Source organism: Tachysurus fulvidraco, chromosome 24 (genome assembly GCF_022655615.1).
Source record: "Tachysurus fulvidraco isolate hzauxx_2018 chromosome 24, HZAU_PFXX_2.0, whole genome shotgun sequence".
In the NCBI taxonomy this organism is placed as follows: domain Eukaryota; kingdom Metazoa; phylum Chordata; class Actinopteri; order Siluriformes; family Bagridae; genus Tachysurus; species Tachysurus fulvidraco.
In genome coordinates, this window is record NC_062541.1 from 8,938,172 (window position 1) to 8,957,526 (window position 19,355).

The following is a 19,355-nucleotide window of genomic DNA, read 5'->3' on the forward strand; positions in this document are numbered from 1 at the left end:
TTAGAGCCCCAAATATCTGCAGCTGTATGCAGATTTGGAATAGAAATGGACACGATTTAAACAGAATATTTTATTCTGAATAAATGAATAATTTTCTTTTTGATTTTTGGGTTTTTATTTTTTGGTATTATTAAATATGAATGCTTCTATTACACCCATACACAAAAACCATACACAAATAGTAACAACAAAACGTTCAACACACATTAGGCTGTAATATATACATATTATGTCAGGCTAGTGGAACAAACCAAAATAATCGATATTGGTATCCATTTAAAACAGACTTGTTCATAATATATTCATTTTTATTACATCCCTGAAGTCTGAGAAGGCTGCAATCAGGGCTGGAAAGCACGTGTATGCCATAACTATTTTGTATGTATGCTTTATTAAGATTCAGAGACTTTCTTACTAATTTGTTTCATTAATTCACTTGTCGTTCATCCACAGAACAGTAAACTGTAGTGCAGAAGAAACACTTGGTCCTGATTAATAAGTTTAATAAGTTTAGTTCAATAAAGATTCCCACAAGCATAACATTTGCTTTGGATTTGTTTTAAACCAATGTTTCACCATCAAGAGACTCACCCTGTCTTCGGTCTCAACCTGTATGCTGTGTTTTGCTAATATTATAATGGATTCTATCCTTATAAGCTTCAGGGACCTGTTTCTTCTACAATCACTTTGTTTGATTAGACATACTGCACCATAACTCCACACGTAGTAATTAAATCATTTTGAATATCAAATACGGCACCAAAAATCGCTGGAACTTTAAACGATTAAAAAAACAAATCTGACAACAAAAACAAAAAGTAGAATCAAAATGAGTTTTTTTTATTATTAGATGAACAAAAGAAATCTTACCTTAACATACGATGGCTGTTTTTCTAGGATAAGGTCAGCAACTTTTTTTGAAACCTATATGAAAAGAAAACAAAGCAAAGATAAACATGGTGTCCTGAGGCATTTTAACTGTGACGAACACCAGAATTGAAGCATATTACTGTAGCTCATCATCTACCACAGGATGGGGCAACATTGGCAAAAGTATTAGCCAGACCCCAGGCCTGTTTTTTTTTTTTTTCATTTAGATAATTCATACTTGTATACATAGTGAGTAAATACTATGAAAATATAGTACGTATTAATACCACAGCACTGTAAGAGTCCTCATTCTGATTGTTCAGAAAGTGATCAGCAGCTCTGACAAAATTTTGTTGGCTTGTATACGTATCATTTATAGAAACTTGTATAATAATAGATTGAAGAACAATTTTTATTATTTGTTTTCTTTTTAAACAATGTGCTGTTGTTCATCACAGAACAACTTCCACCTGTTGACATGGCGAACAGTTTCTATAAGCAGACGTTTATTTAACATGTCCTGGTTTCTCGGTAACATGACAAGCTGCTGATTTTAGTCTTCAGTAGAAAGATAAAAGAAAAGGCTGTTGAAAAGATAAACTGATTACAGCTGCTATGGTATAAGTGACAACCTGAACTACAGTTAACAGTCTCTGAGTTCTATATCATTATGTGGAAATGGTTAGAAAGTACAATGTGTCAGTCAATTAATAAATAAACAACTGTAAAAACTCCAGTAAATATTGTTACAGGATTCACAACATTCTGTGTGATAACTGTGACTCCGGTTTAAGTTGGGTCACATCTTATCATCAATGCGTTGATTATTTTCCTGCAACAGCACATGCCTAAGTGTTTACAGTACAGTACACTGTACACAGGAGCACAGTACAACACCTGAGCTAACAAGAACAAGAAAACCAGATTATAGTGCATTTGAGTCTCTGAAGACTGTCTGTAGAACATCTGTGTAGTGTCTGGTTAAGAGAATAGCTAAAACGACTAAGATAGACACTTAGCAAATGTGCTGTCTACAGGAAGAAACGGAAAACAAACCATTCTCTTCTCATACATTCAATTTTTTCACTGAATATTTCCAGTTAAATGTACGCTTTACAAAACATCTATGCAGGCATGTGGGCTAGAGTTCCCCCAGTGATAGTGACACTTCATTCTGACGAAGCCAGTCGAGTGTTTTCTTCCAAATCCGTCTTATTAAGCAGCATGTGCTGGTAATAAAGTTTTGGATGGATGGTCTGAACATTGAGGTAGGATGTCCTGTGGAAGTGAAGATCGATGACAGGTTCACACACAAAGACGGAGTAAGCAAGCCGCCAGTTGGGCTGCGGAGAGCAGGAGTGTTGGTGCTGTGCAGATGACAGACTGACACGAGATGAAACATGTCAGGACAGACACCACTGCACACAGCTCACACCAAGTGAAAGGAAAGTGAGTATTATGGTGTGTGTGTGTGTGTGTGTGTGTGTGTGTGTGTGTGTGTGTGTGTGTGTGTGTGTGTTATATAATAGGAAATAGACAGAAATCATGGCAAAAAGAAAGAGTGAGAAAGGTAAAGGTACAAGTTAATGTTCTAAGAAGGGCTGGGCGATGTGAGCTAAAAATCGTGGTATTTTTAAACTAAATAGCGATACCTTTCTTAGGTTTTCTATAAAGTGGGTAAATGTTCAGTTGTAAATGAAAGACATCTTTACTGAAAAATGTCACAAGAATGTACAAGATGTTTAAAGCTGCACAATATATCAAGATGTAAAAAGAAATGGCCTATATTAAACAGAGAGTCTTATTCCTGAAAATACTCCTATAGATGTTTCCAACAACAATAACAGACTGGTTAAAATGGAGGTCAATTACAGGTTTTCCTTTCCTGCTTAACAAATCTAACATCTGAACAAATAACAAAACTGTAAATAGAACAGAAATAACTACAGGCTTACTTGCTCTGATAAAGCAGTTAAGTGGTAGGACGCTGGTTTAGTTATATAGCACTTGTAAAGGTTTTGTTTTTTTATACTACACAGTAAATGAAGCTTGAAGCATAATGTTTGGGGGCAGAAGACTCTTTGCATCCGGGGTTGTAGCAGCAGCATGAGGCTAAACACATGCTTCGTACTGCAAGTCGTTGAAAATGGTGAAATAGTTTTTGAAGCGAGTTCCTTTATGGCTTTCGAGACAGATGACAGTGTTTTGCTGGTGTAACCCATGAAAAAGCCTGCTTACGGTTTGGTGCCATTGGAGACGAGCTTCTTTTCCGTGGCCCACCCTGTATAGCCTTATACTGTAACTTAATAGTAATAAAGATACATTTACGATAAACCTTAGATTTAGAGAGGGAGTCTTTTTACAACATTTTGCTCACAACTGTCATTCCCTTTAAAGAAATATAGTTAAACTGTACATAAGAACAATCTCCTGCAAAGCTCCTCACGATGCTCGTCAGTCGTGTCTGAATATTAATTTGTCACAGTCAAACAGCCTGAAGAATTTATACGCCGATGTGCAGAGTGTAGTAAGGGATTAATCCTAAAACTATGCTCAGCGATTTGCAGTGGAAATGGGATTAGTAGCAGACTCCAGTCCTGGAGAATCACAGCATTACCACTTTGGTATTCTACCACATTCCACATAGCAGCTTTAATCAGTTTGTTTTTTACATGACCAGCCTCAAAATTTTCTCTCTCATGAAGTTACCTAGACAAAATAATGCAGCTTGTCATGTTCCAGAGAAACTAACAAGTGTAACTTTATGTATACTTACGCTAAGTGTTGTGGAACAAACACAAAACAAAACTGTCTGTCCTGAAGACTGTCCCATGAAGACTGAGCTAAATCTTAAAAAACTCTTTCCTGACAAAGTACTGACTCTGGAAACCCCTTCCATTAGCATTAAATTAAGATCTCCTCACAGTCAGACATACTTTGTTATATTTTGTGGACAGAACATGAACTTTTGGAGGAAGTGCCTCAAGAAGAAGAGCGGTATGTGTTTTGTAATCCGTTTACGTGGCATAATAGGTGTTAGTATGGTAAACCGTATAAGCTTATAAACAATTCCGTACAAGTCACAGCGTGTTAATCCAAACCTGGGATTTGAATTCTAACCTGCACCACAGTCAGAGTTGCTGTTATAGGAAAGTGATCAACACCTTCTGATCAAACAGAATAGAGAATTTAACAGTGTGTTGTACAGAGATCAACAAGGGAACGGTGCTTTTTAATCTGCTCTGTATCTGACAATCAAGGATGTTAATTATAAAGCATGAGTAATTAGAAACAAATTAGACATGGCATGCACCACCACCCAGACTGGCCTCATGGCAACAGATGTCCTGTATTACACCTGCACAAAACCTCTGCCTTCTCTTACAAATACTTATTCGGATTTGAAGACAAACAATATAAAACTTTTCCTTAAGCACGCACGCACGCACGCACACACACACACACACATCCATAAGTACCTGGACAATAAAAGAAACAGTTTAGAGACAACCATTAGGTCTGACCTTCATCATTGACTGCTAAAGGCAGTTCGATTATCTTTCACTGCTGCCTGGATTTGTGTAGTGATGTGCAAGAGAGTGAGTGTGTGTGTGTGTGTGTGTGTGTGTGTGTGTGTGTGTGTGTGTGTGTGTGTGTGTCAGTGATTAAAGCAGGTAGTGAAACGGGCTGAGAGCTGAGACAGTTATGGCAGGAGGGCTGATCGGAATCGAAAACACATAACTATTTTATTCACTGCCCTTTTTCAGCTCCCCCGGTCCATCAGCTTTAATCAGTTGGCTTCACCTGTGCTAATGGCTTATTTCTCCACACAAAAGGGCAACTGAAGGCTCTGTGCAGGTGAGGTTCAGCATGCTAAATACCTGTGGTTCTGTCAATGCTCTCCTTCCAGACTGTGCTCAAAGCATGTAGTTTACACTTATACTTTTTTGTTTATTTGATAATTAATTATTTAATGGTGTGCAGCCCTTTTTACAAATCACTTGAAACATTCAGGGACAAAAAAAATTCTCCTTCTGCCTAAAATTGACGTGTGACAAACTGCTACCAGCATAAATTTTTTTGGTCCTCACTGTAAGCTTTTGTCCTCACAGTACGCTTAAACGTATCAGCAATTACACACATTTAGCAATCTGGGTAGATGGAACATCTGCATTACGCATGTCCCTGTGTAAGCTCTTACTACAGAAACTACAACCTATTAGAACGAACACACTCATCTAAACCTTGTAGCCTGCACTAGTCAGATCTTCTGTTATAGAAAATGAATCAAGACAAATTGGTCCCTCTGACATGTATATAATGTTACTTTATATAAACAAAATGTTAAAAAAAAAAATCTGAATCATGTCAATCATTAAATTGTTATAGATAAGAACAGTTTTTGGAGTAAAAGTGCCTCAAGGAAGATAAACTAAAATAAAGCAATAAATAAATATCATTAAAAAAAATTGCTCTCTCTCACAGGCATGTGTGAGCCCTGGACCATCCTGAATCAATAGCAAAGCCTTATTTGTTCCTTAAAGACACATGCAGCATGAGCACACACATTAACACACACACACGCACACAGCCTAGAGAGTGACGCACTGTTCTGTTAAACATTCACATGGAGCATGGAGCATTCACTGTCAGTAACCTGAGCAGCGTGTACAAGCTACAAGTTCGAGATCCAGATGTCAGAAGACCGATCACAATATTTTGACAAAAATGTAGACAATCGTGTAAAATAATGCTTCAAGTCTATGCTGCCCCCAAGTGGCACAGACAGTAGGAAGAAAAACTCCTGGGCTCACGATACAGACATGGGTGTGGATCCTAGAAAACAGCTATGGCTTATTTACTGAGCAATAAGATGAGATAATTCTGGGTTATCATGAAATATATAATTTTATACATTGTACTTCTGTTCTTTGAAATTGTAAAATATACATAAAAAATATTTTATTGTTAAATATGTTGGTGTCTTTTAGAAACAAAAGTGATTGAAAAAAGTCAAATATTAAAAAATATAAATAAAAATATTATGATTTTTTAAATAATTATTCAGATTTGTTACTGCATTTGATACACTTAATAATGTTTTAAATACTTACAAATATTAAAACCTAATAAAGCTAAAAACTTTAATCATATTAATTTGAGTTTATTAATAAGAAAAGTTTTTTTACTTTTTATTGCAGTTTTTTTAGTAACTTTACAAACTGTCTAGAAGCGACTGATGGTAAAATTCAAATATAAGTATTACTTTTTATTACTTAATTACTTTTAAATGTTTTTTTATATACGGTAGATAAATTAATAAGTAATCTAAAATACATTAAAATCAGATTTTTATATGACTGAATTTGATCATGAACAAAACAAATATATTATTCTATTAAAGGTATTAAAATATTGTTAGTATGAATTTGTTTACTACTTAAAAGTTATTATTATTATTATTATTATTATTATTGTTTCTATATAATCTTGTATTTCAATATAATCTTATATATAGAAATAAACTATATAATTTTGCTGTGTGCAAAAATACATCTCTTAATATATAGTGTCTTTCATTTCCTCTGAGAATCATATCCCTTTCTTTTGTTTCACATTCCTGCAGTCATATTTTATATAACTACAGGGAGACGTTTGAAAATTTAATGAAAGATCACAAAGAAACAGTGAGCTGAGGATAAACAAGCGCAATGTAAAGAAGAAGATTGAGATTATGTGTAAGATGAAAGATGAAAAGTAGAAGGAAGTACATCCCTCATGAAAGAAGACAAAGCTCCACAGACCAAAGCACCTTGCTAATGTACCTACATTTTCAACTTATCCATAGAAAACAGAACTGGGTTATAAAGTTTAAAGTAAAATCTGGCAAATTCATCAGAATTATTATTATCCAGTATTTTTTTTTTGTGGAATTGATGCACATATACATAAAAATGAGATGAAGTCATTTTAAAACCACAGATACCTAGCATTCAGCAGAACTGCACACTCAACTATTCTGCTGAAGTGGCAGGAAAAGGTCAAAATACCAGATCGAATGAAATAATAGCGTGATCTGTTTGCTTTCCTGTGAGAAACTTAAGCCCTGCATTATATTCTGATTTTATTTCTTGCTGTAAAAGCTGCTTGATGAGCATTTGTACACAAATTGAATTGAATGACTCTAGTTTTTAACTCTAAAGTGATTAAGGCTCTGGGTGGTTGATCAGAGGATAAGGGTTCAAGCCTGAGCACTGCCAAGCTGCCACTGTTGGGCCCTTGAGCAAGGTCCTTAACACACAGTCTGTGTCTGTGTGTGTCTGTGTGTGTGTGTGTGTGTGTGTGTGTGTGTGCTTGCAGAAACTTCCCCCGGATCTGAATTTCACTGTGCAATAATGTATATGTGGCCAAATAAAGTCTTCTATTTGATTCATTATAAGCTATACTGTGTTGTTACTCTCAAGTTAAAGGACCATTAACACTTATTTAACACTTACTTCTGGGTTTAAAATAAAAAAACGAACATGTGCCAAAATATTTGTGGCAGAATTCCAGCTTCGAATTACTGATATTTATATCAGGATGTGTTAAAGAGATTTGATCTCATGATCAAAAATACAGGATCACGTGAATGATAGACAATTAATAACTCAGAATGTCTACTCCTCGTTTGAGCCCTGGATTTCACTTGTAAACACTGTATTTGTTGTTAAACAAACATAAAGACCAGAGAGCTTTCTATGGGAGAAAAGCGAACCATGCTGAAGCTCAGAAAAGAGGGAAAGTCAATCAGAGCTATTGCACAAGCATGTGCATTACAACAATATGCCACTAATGTAGTGATAATCAGACATAAAACTGGGACGGCTGAGGAAAACAACAAGAGTTAATTGCAGATGCACTGTGAGAGTTGTGACATAAGTGTACTTAAATATTCAAATATACACTTACTGCTGCTTGCTGTTTCTTCAGTTTATCTCTGTACTCTTCCAGCTCCTGCAGGTTCAGATCCGGGGGAAGTTTCTGCAAGCACACACACACACACACACACACACACACACACAGACAGATACACACAGACACAGACACACACACACACACACACACACACACACACAGACACACACACACACAGACACACACACACACACAGACACACACACACACACAGACACACAGAGACACACAGACAGACAGACACACACACACACACACAGGCACAGACACGCACACACACACAGGCACACACACAGGCGCGCACACACACAGGCGCGCGCACACACAGGCGCGCGCACACACAGGCGCGCGCACACACACACACACAGGCACACACAGGCACACAGACACACACACAGACACACACACAGACACACACACAGACACACACAGAGGGAGAGAGAGAAGTGCAGAAAACTCAGAGCATTAAATTCACAATGTTCTGAAAAAGAAGTAAACAAACATCCAATATTTTTGCCCAATTTTAATTCACCTCTCAATTAATCTTTTTAAAAGTGGCTTGGTTTTTAAAAATGCTGATGTATGCACAATTTTCTGAATGATACCCAATGATTCTGAAGGACATTTCGAGTAATAATTTGCAAATTTTTCCACAAAAATAAAAATAAACTCCAAATAAAAAAACAGCGCATGGAAGAGGAAAAGAAAAGAGGAATTACTTTCCCTGTGCCCCTGTCTCACTCATTTATAATGCAGTTTGTGATGCAACACTAAATCTAATGAGATTTCACACCCACAATAAATGGATAATCCATCAATCCTGGATTTTCTACAATCTTCACACGAGCCCACATGCACGACTGGGCTCTCAACTCTGTGTGCATGTGTGCATGGGAGAAATGCAGTTTCATGCTTCCATTCAACTTCAAGAAACTTATGGCTATACTCCTGAATTGAGAATGTGTGGTAGATTTCAGTCTCGGCAGGTGGTTCAGGGAGTTAATACAGCTGTTAAACTGAGCACACCCACCTCCAGCTCGTACTGCACCATGTCAATGGAGTCGTTGGAGAAGTACACCTCATCTATGCTGTCGATGATCTCCTGCTCAGCTTGAGGATCAATAGGCTGCTCCCTCAGCTCCCTCAGCTCCTCCTGAGAGACAGCGAGAGCGAGAGAGCGAGAGAGAGCGAGAGAGAGAGAGAGTATAGATGAACCAGCACTTATAAAAAGTCAGCATTATTTTCTGGCATATGATTTCCCATGAAACTGCGGTCCAATGCACCATTTCTTTTTATAAATCCATCTGCATTTAAGACCAATGCTAAGCACTTAATACTGCTACCCTGAGGGGAAACTCCTTATGGAGCTCTATAAGGATTAACACAGGAACATCAATATTGGTAGAAAAACACCAGCAGGGTTGAGGGCTTTGCAGACTTTGAAGAATGATGCTGGGAAGCAGACATACATGATGAAACGGTAGTTTTAAAAAAAAAAATCCATCTGCTACCACTAGATACCATTCGATGCACATCCATGTCACTTCTGAACCTGTACAATCTGTTTTGCACCTTATAGTATTAGATATAATATATTTACATATACAATCTGTACCTGTACAATCTGTTTTGCACCTTAAAGTATTAGATATAATATATTTACATATACAATCTGTACCTGTACAATCTGTTTTGCACCTTATAGTATAAGATATAATATATTTACATATATTTACACATATACATATATAAATGCATACTAAATATAATGTGTAGTGCTACTGAAAGGAGGCCCAATAGTTACTGACACGTATGAGCATATTGAACATGTTGCTGATTCCATTATCTGGTTAATTGTACATAATGTACACACATTGTACTGACTATATATATGAGCATACTGCACATTTCACCTGTTGATTTGATTATGTTTGTTAATTGTACATATTGTACACACATATTGCACTGACTATATGTATGAGCAATTGCACATTTTCACTTTTCAACTCATTAGCTATATATTTATCGGTATATCTGTACAACTGTTCTGCAATTTCTGGAGTTTGCTCCTAAGAATTTCACTCACCAAGGCACATGTGCTGTGGTGATGTGACAATAAAAGTGACATAGATAGATAGATAGATAGATAGATAGATAGATAGATAGATAGATAGATAGATAGATAGATAGATAGATAGATAGATAGATAGATAGATAGATAGAAAGATAGAAAGATAGATAGATAAACACAAGGGGCAGATTGAGACAAAAAGTTGCCAGGTCAAACAAAGTACCCAAGAAAAGAAATAAAAATTGCTAAGGCCTTTTTTTTTCGTTTACCCTCTCCGGTATGAAGTGAGATCACCCATCATGGTTTAATGATAAAATTTGTTTGAAAAGAATATTTAAGAAAACTCTGCCTCAATTCTCTGCTTTATGTTAAACACAAATCATCTGATTAGAGTCCGTGGAGCTAGTCAAGAGAGGTAACATGAAGCATATATAGTATAGTCTAATCACGGCAATTTGATGCTCACATTTAAGACCTTGTCTGGATCCCTACCTCAACACCCTTCCTGAAATGTATGCTCTCTCCCTCAACTAATGATCAGTTAACAACCAACGACTGGTACTGATTGAGGCATGAGCTCCCTTTCCAGAACCTTCAAACTGACTGTCCCTCAGGGAAGGAGTTAACTTCCAACCTTGGTCTAACAGCACAATCTGTTGCAATCTATGTTAAAAAAAAAAAGAATAAAATCCCACCTTTTCTGTGGACACTTAAACCCCAAACTCCAAAAAAATCAAGACATACAAGAAATAAATGTCATTGGTTACATCTTTAATGTGATCTTCCAACAAACAAAAAGTCTAAATAATTGGGAAGATATTACATGAAAAAACCTACAGCATACTAATTGTATAAGTCTGCACAGACTTTCATAATGAGGCTCTAACTGTCCTCAGAGTTAACCAGTAACATTCAAAATTAAGCCTGTAAGTTCATGTAATACACCTGCCATCAATTATAGTGATTCAGATGAAAACCAGGTAAAAGTCAGCTGAAGTATTTGATTGAATGTTTGGGGTTGCATTCTACTGAGAGTCATGGGCCACAAAGAGCTGCCAGATAAACTATAAAAAAAGAATATCGGATATTAAAGGATATAAAAGTATACTGAAGGTACTGAATGTACCATGGAACCCTGTCAAAACCATCATCAATAACTGGAGGAAATGTGGCAACACAGAGACACTGCAAAGATCAAGACGACCCTCCAAAGTCGATGAGAGGACGAGGAGAAAACTTATCAGGGAGGCTTACAAGAGGCCGAGAGGGACGCTGAAAGAACTACAAGAATTTCTGACAGGTGCTGGTCTCTCCTTCCACGTGACTACCATCTCCTGCATTATGCACAAGTCTGGGTTATGAAGGTGGCAAGAATAAAGCCATTTCTTACAAAAATGAATATGCAAGTCTGTCTAATTATACCAAAAGATTCACTGCATCAACCCAAACCATGGGAAAAGTTCTTACAGTCTGACGAGCCAAAGATTGAACTTTAGGGGCTTAATTCTAAAAAGGTATATTTAGTGCAATCTCAATCTCAATACAGAGCATCATCCAAGGAACACCATAATGACAGCAAAGCATAGTGAGGGTAGCATTATACTTTAGGGCTGCTTCTCTTCAGCTGGGTCTGGGACACTGGTCAAAATAAATGGGAAAATGAAAAGCTCCAAAACCTTCTTTCCCGAAAATGAAGAGGAATTTCCCATTCCAACATGACAATGACTCAAGACGAAAATCAAACTCACACATTAAACTCAACTAAGACATGGCTTCACAAAAAAAAGCAAAGTCCTGGAATGGTCAAGTCAGAACAAAGACCTTAATCCCATCCAAAAACCTATGCAATGACCTAAAAAGGTCTGTGCACAGGAGGTCCCCTAGAAATCTGAAAGAGCTTGAACATTGTTGCAAAAAAGAGTAGGGTAAAAATTGTACATTCACAAATACTTGATGCTGTAATAAAGGCAAAAGGTGCTTTCAGTAAGTATTAGTTGTGAGGGGTGTTCAGACTTATACAATCAAGCTGTGGTAGGTTTTTAGATATTTATTTAAAATATTTCTTTTTTTTCTCTGGATTTTAATTTGTTAGAATATTGCATTAAAGATGTAACAAGTCTGACATTTACATTGTTGTTATTTCTGTCTTTTTATTATTAAAAAACCTGCAACAGTTTGAACAGAAGAATCGGTGTATGAATGGAGGATGAACTGGTCTGAGCAGATGGTAGCTATAACCCGAGGCAGCGCAAATGGCAGTATGGGTATTAAAAATATTTTATTACTAAAAATGTTAACACGTGAAGCCCTGAGGAGGTGGCTGAAAGGCAGTACAATATTCGATTGTCACAATTCAACTTCCATTTAGAGGGATGTACTGTTACAAGTAAATAAACAGTGAAAGACTTGGTTTTTATATTAGACAGCAACTTGTCTTTTGAAAATGATATCACCCATACTACAAAAACAGAAATATTGCCAAGCTGAGAAACATCCTATGTGTATCTGATGCTGAGAAGCTAGTTCATGTATTCATGACCTCTAGACTGGACTATTGTAATGCATTACTAGGTGGTTGTTCTGCATCTTTAATAAATAGGCTACAGTTAGTCCAAAATGCAGCTGCCAGAGCTCTTACCTGGACAAGAAAGTATGATCATATAACACCAAACTTATCATCTCTACACTGGCTACCTGTTAAGTTTAGTATTGACTGCAAACTGCTGCTAGCCTACTTACGTACGAGACTTTTAATGGCTTAGCTCCCATTTATCTAACTAGTCTTCTAACACGTTACAATCCTTCAGGCTCTCTGACATAAAAAAAAAAAAAACTCAAGAATTCTGGTAGTTCCCAGAATATCACAGTCTACTAAAGGCGGTAGAGCGTTTTCGTATTTAGCTTCCAAACTTTGGAATAGTCTCCCTGATAGTGTTCGGGGCTCAGACACACACCAGTTTAAATGTAGATTAAAAACTCATCTCTTTAGTCAGGCGTATTATTACACATAATAAGTCCCATAATATTGTGCATTATTACATCAGACTTGCAGAAATTTTGAACAGCAGCTACGTTAATCCCTCTCCACTGCTTCTCTCTTTCTACCCATCCCGAGGCATCCAGAAATTGTACCAGCTCCGACTGTCTTCCGTGCGATGAAGATTTTGGACCACTGAGATGAAGCCGACTCTGAGAATCCTGAGGCATCTAGAGATCTACCAGCTCCAGTTGGACTCTGTGATACTAAAGAGGAGATGTGAACTCCATGTGGTCTTTTACATCAATACAACATTTGTCAGACTGTATATTTATAATCACACCCTCTAGTGTCACCCAGATGCGGATGAGGTTCCCCTTTGAGTCTGGTTCCTCTCAAGGTATCTTCCTTTACCATTCAAGGGAGTTTTTCCTTGCCACTGCTGCCTGAGTCACCTCAGACTTGCTTATTGGAGATTAATACATACATATTTAAACATTGTGTACATCACAGCTTCAGTTCTAAAAGCTTTGTCTCCTTCTCCTTGGCCTCTTTCAGTAGAACAGAGACTGTTGATTAGCAGCAACCACTTTAATTTCTCTCTATTTATTTCACCTGGACACACTGCTATATATAAGGTTTTTATGGATTTTTGTGGGCAACACCGAACACAAATCAGCCTTGGCATGTACGCACATGGTAAAACACAGATGATAAGCTGGCATCCCATCCAGGGTGTATTCCCACCTTATGCCCAGTGTTCATGCAGTGTGTTTCCAGATCCACAATGAACCTGACTAACCTTGTATTAGGCCCTGACTAAAAAGAATAAATAAACAAAGAAACAAAAAAAAAAGTGGCTTTTCATTGTTTGCCCCACAGATATTTTCAGGTTTCCTGCTGTTCCTTTTACTTGACTTTTATGTAATCAGAGATTATCGATAATCTATTCATTCCTCTTTTTCCAGTCTTGTCTTTGTATCTACTGTACGTATTTCTCCATTTCTGAATGAATGGTTTAATTCCTACTAACAACTTTCCCAAAACAACTTTATAACATTCTCCGTGTTTATCGTCTTAATTTGTCAGCTTTCTACTTTTTGTCTTTGTTTCCTGGACACCACTGTTTCATAAATTGCTAGCCAGATGTTGACTGTTTTAAGTCATTAGACACCTTAATGAGGCACGTGTAAATAGAAATGACATTTAATTAGAGAATGTCAATGTGGTGCAAAGTTTTGAGATCGTTGTTGACTCTGTATTATTAAAGCCATGGTGTTATGGTTTTAACAATAAAACACTATTCGGTGAACAGAGATTTCTGCTGTGAAGATCATTTTTCAACACAGCAGCAAAAGGTTTGCATTCAATTGCCTACGTTTATAACAAATGAGGCAATTTTAGCTAGATTATGCTACAATGCAGCATCTGGAGCGATTTGGAAACCCAAGAGGAACTGAAAGCCTCTTGCTTTCAGTTATAACAAACATGATAGTGTGGTGTTCTAGCTGTTCCCATACTATAAAAAGGTTTAAGTGATAAGCCTGTCTATAGATATTGACTGGTGTTTACTAAAGTTCACTGGCCCATTGTAGTCTTCCTGACAGTCCAGGAGCAGCTGAGGATACAAATTGTTGATGGATAAAAGTACTGGAACGATTTAAAATGGGAAGCTGGTCAAAAACAGAGAGCAGAAAGTGAACAGACAACACAATCGAATGGATTTTTTAAAGTAAAGATGGAAAGAAAAGAAGCCAGCGCTAGCAAACAGGAACAGGGAAATTCATTTTCAAAGAGTCCAAATTGTAATTTAAAATAAGCTCCACTGCTGAGAGAAGAGAGTCGCATGTCTTTGTCAATGGAGGCCAATTTTGGAGTAATTTATAAAAGTGCGCTGAAAAAAAAATGAGGAAAAAAATAGCATCTGTCTAACTGCTATCTCAGTAATCTGGTGTCGCTGCCCAAGAGGAACCAGAGCATCTCTCTTTCTTTTTCTTTTCTTCTCCCAGTATGAATGTGAAGAATTGTGAGAACAAAAAGCCCCAGGATGGTTCCTGACTGGGAGAAACAGACTGGACGCAGCAATTTAAGCTCAATGTGCGAGCTACTGCAGCATCAATACCCTGGAGATTACATGAAATTGTGTTTGCATGTTCAAATTTTTTTTTTCCTTTCTGCCTAAGCAACTTGAGGATGTAGCAAAAAGTGTTTTTCACACCAGGTGGGAATTTGCCATATCTGAGAAGAGAATATGAAATCAGTTCCAACACTGTTGGGGTGTTATCCAGGCTTTCCATGACCATACCACTGTCTGATAACTTACTCACTTTCTACCACAGCGCAGTTGAATTCTACACTCTGACTAAAAAGTGGTGCACTTTAATTGCCCGGATGATGCACTTATTCACCTTCGTGCACTCAGCGCTCACAGCTTTGCCTACATAGCCGGAGGGGAGGGACTACCAGGTGCTTACGATGGATAAGGCTAAAAAAAACTTCAGGATGGCCGACGAAACTTCGGTGTTCAAGACATCTTATTAAAGTCTTTTAAAGTCTCTCATGTTTTGCAAGACATATTAAGAGAGTTTGGTTATAATCAAGTATTACACATATTACTAATAAAGTTGGCAAGATTTCTGTCAACTTTTCCACCCCACCACTAGTTGACTCTAGGTCATGAAAACCAACACAATGAAACACAGACAGCTGAGGACTTTTAACTTAAGAGTATTGTTGATAGTATTCATGCTGGATCACACCTCACAAATGCAGTAGGTATGTCAATCATGTTCAATCCGGTTGAAAAATGTACTGATGTTTAAAAATGCACATATTACATTAATTATCCAGAGAGTATGATTAGTCCCTATAATTAATATGATTAGTCCCTATACTATGATTAGTACTGGTGGTCAAGCGGTAGGATTTTTTGCTCTCATTGCCACGGCCTGGGTTCGATTCCCTGGCAGGGAACTAACCCAGGTACCAAGGGGTTAAATCTCTCTCTTTTTTTGGAAAGAAAAGGGAAGGTTGTGACAGGAAGTTCATCTGGCCATAAAACTTGTGCCAAATCAAATACGCGGATCAGATGACGACCCTGAACAAGGGTCTGAAAGAACAACAAGAACATCCAGAGAGTATTATTATTCACTGGGAATTTGAGGTAGGGAAAAAAACTACAAAATGGTGACACTGATGGCTTCAGACTCGTCGAATATGTTTAGCTGTTGTCTTTTGATGACATCACCTGGTTACAGCTAGCAGGGTGAGTGTGGGAGTGTAATTGGGGGAAGCATAGGAGAGGAGGGTTTGGGTTTAATGCATTTTAGTGCAGGGGTTCGGGGAGTTTGAGGAGCATGAGTCATCAGTCAGAAAGACAAAGACACCAAGAGAAAGCAGTGATGTGTAAAAACCTTCTGATGATTGGCTTCTGCTTAGGACTCTGAAATGGCTTTCCACTTCAGATATGCTATAATTATTATAAGGCTAGTGTCTTATTCGAGTTGTTTGTTTTGAAGAAAAGGTGCACAAGTTAAGTTTTCCCATCAAGACAGGTTCGCAGAGGCCTAGCTCAATTTTCTTCCCCAACATTGCTGCACAAATTATAGCGTGATGCCTCGTATTGAAACAGGGCTATCTTTCAAAGTGAATACTTCTCGTCCCTCTGTTTGCACGCACAGAGGAATTTGCACATAAAAGGCACGGTCACATCTGTGAAGCAATCAGAGCCTAAGCTGTTAAACTCAAGTGTTATTAAATGCAGCTGATCAAAAAAAATATGTTCTGTCTCGTTTAAAAGAACAATAAACAAGCGTGTTGAAATGAGAGGCGAGGGAAAGACGACATGCTGCTCCCCCTCGTATCGCTGCTGTCGTGCTGATGCTGATACAGGCGTCTCACTGTCACTCATTCACAGCCTCATGAGACCAAGTCACGTGGACATCTGACTGTGAAGTGCTTTTGTTTTGGCTGGGTTTAGCATCTCGAGTTGCTCTGCTGAGTTTTACAATTTCAACATAGCAAATAAAAGCCATCTTAGAAAACGCAACCATACATCAACGATCTAAGATACATGTATTTGTTATTCATATGTGGATGTATATAATTTTTTTTTATATTTAACGCAGCGTTAAAAGCTTTACACAATTAAACAATGTTTAGAAAGTGACGATGCCACATGACCACAGTGCCATCTACTGGACAAAGTATGGAAAACTGGGGGGGAGGCAGGGGTGAGGAATATGATTAAAGTATTGATCTAAATGTCATCATAGAACACATTAAGATTATAGGTATCAATATTTTTATAAGAAATCAAAAAGACAGATAATAAGATTACATTTTAAAGGAAATGGAATGTCTTTATTTTATTAACACTAATTTCTTTATTATATTATTTTATTTCTAAATGATTTGTTAGATATTTTGTTTTAACGTAGTTTTCCCACAGGCGTTTTATGCACTGTAGCATAATACATATTGTGTAGATGAGAACACTCTCTTTGTTTCATCATTGCTCATGACTATGACTGTACAATGAAATGAAATTTGGAGCCCTCAGGGTCAAAAAACAAAGAGCAAGCAATTTTCATACACAAGACACAACACAGTATGAACAACTCCACATCACACACTGACTAAACAGGAGACTGTATAGAGTGTGAACTCTACGTGCCTAAGCTGTAATTAGCATGAAATGTATAGTAATATTATGTCAGGCTACAATGTCTAAAGCACAAAGAAGGAGAACTGATAAGGCACAGTGCAAAAGTCAGGATTAACCAACACTTACCAGTAGTGACAAGGCAAATAAATATGCATTCTTGAATCCAACACTTTAGAGTCAGTGAAAACTATGCAGTAAAACTTGTTTAATAACGTTCTGATTAAAGGTTAAAAAATAAATGTACAGAAAGCTGAAACTTCTCCAGTAGCATGTTACATGTTACACAATTTGTATTTATGTACTCAACGCTGATCGTGTGATGTGGCCTAATAAGCCTGAATATGTCCTGAAGAGATTTATTTTTATCAGACAACAGCAAACTTAACCGGTAAGTTTCTAATCAAAGTTAATAATCACAGAAAACTGGCGAGTTGTTCCCTCGGCATCGTCTCTTATTGTCTCTTTCCTGGAATTAATAAGATGTCTTTTTAATGAGAAAACAGGAAGCAACACGTCCTCTGCCCTGAAGACTTTCCTGTGGTGGAAATTTTTACTGAAATGATCAGGACATAAACATTTCCATAAACATCTCCTTACAGAAAGATTACACATATTACCATTTTACAGATTTCTCTGTTAATAAACAGCACTTTTTTTAGCCATTTATTATTAGCTTCAGATTTTCTTTCACATGTTTTTGCCAAACACGGTCATGTGAATAAGTTTGTGTAGAAACAATAAACACACAATTTGGGGGCAAGGAAAAACTCCCTGAGACAATATGAGGAAGAAACATAGGAACTCCTCCTCATCTGGTGACACTGGATATTATACTATATTGCTCAGGAACAATATAGAAGTATGAGCATCAGAGTGATGCCTTTCCTGTCGAAGCCATCGCATGTTTAAAGTTAGAACGAGGACATTAACATAATCATGTATTTTGAACAACTAATCGTATATATTCACACAGTATACATAACCTTTACACTTTACCTGCTGCACCACCAGCTCACTGCGTATAGTACTGTTCAGTGTAGGCTTTGTATTATAGGTTTAATTTGCGTTGCTAATTTGCTTATGATATTTCTAAACCAAAATGTAATGCTGATAAATGGCTGTGTTTGTGCATTATTAAACTGCTACTGAGGTTGACCGAAAAGACGATTCAGTCGTTAATCACAGCTGTCTATGACAATTAATCAGCTGAATAAGTTTCATAACCAAGACAGGCCTATTTAAAATAAGGTTAAGATTGAAAAATTTAGGCTTTGAGACAAGGTCACACTACGTTAAGGTATAAGAAATCCTTGTAAACTGAAATTACTGAAACTACACCCACCCTGGTCCACAGTTTATTTCAGTAAACTCACGCTAACTCACTGCGTCTCATATTCAGCATAGTTCAGACCAACACAGGACGCCATAACACACAACAGAAATGAGCACTGTGAGACAAGTACAGCTAAATGAAGATAATGCTCTTCATTACTAACTGGACCTCAGAAAGCCTCACCAGGGCTCTGTGTGACTTTATGAGGTGAAATTTTACTCTGCTTTCCAATTCCAGCTCATTGTAAAATTAAAGCATGCTCCACAGCACAATCTCCATGGCCTCCATCATTATCCATCTGACATATGACTTCTAAAGCGACTTGCTCGGTGCCACTAGTCAGTTATCTGACCTCTCAAATAGTACAAGCCACTAAATGAAACAAAGAGTAGCTCAGAAACTCTACAAAGGTTAGTGAATGAACTATAGGACCTCGGTATTGATGAGCAGGCATGCTTTAAATACTTCTACAGACATGTCA

General features: G+C 37.3%; 1 protein-coding gene across 2 annotated transcripts in view; it reads right to left on the reverse strand.

The window, feature by feature from the left end:
• Positions 1-19,355, reverse strand: part of vps50 (VPS50 EARP/GARPII complex subunit) — a 121,300-nt gene that overhangs the window by 99,534 nt on the left and 2,411 nt on the right. For both annotated transcript variants that reach the window (XM_027175608.2, XM_047807959.1), the window contains exons 3-5: positions 8,858-8,980; positions 7,822-7,893; positions 871-924 (exon numbers count right to left, since the gene is read on the reverse strand). In XM_027175608.2, the coding sequence (XP_027031409.1) occupies positions 871-924; positions 7,822-7,893; positions 8,858-8,980 (249 nt within the window). The remainder of the gene's footprint in view (positions 1-870; positions 925-7,821; positions 7,894-8,857; positions 8,981-19,355) is intronic.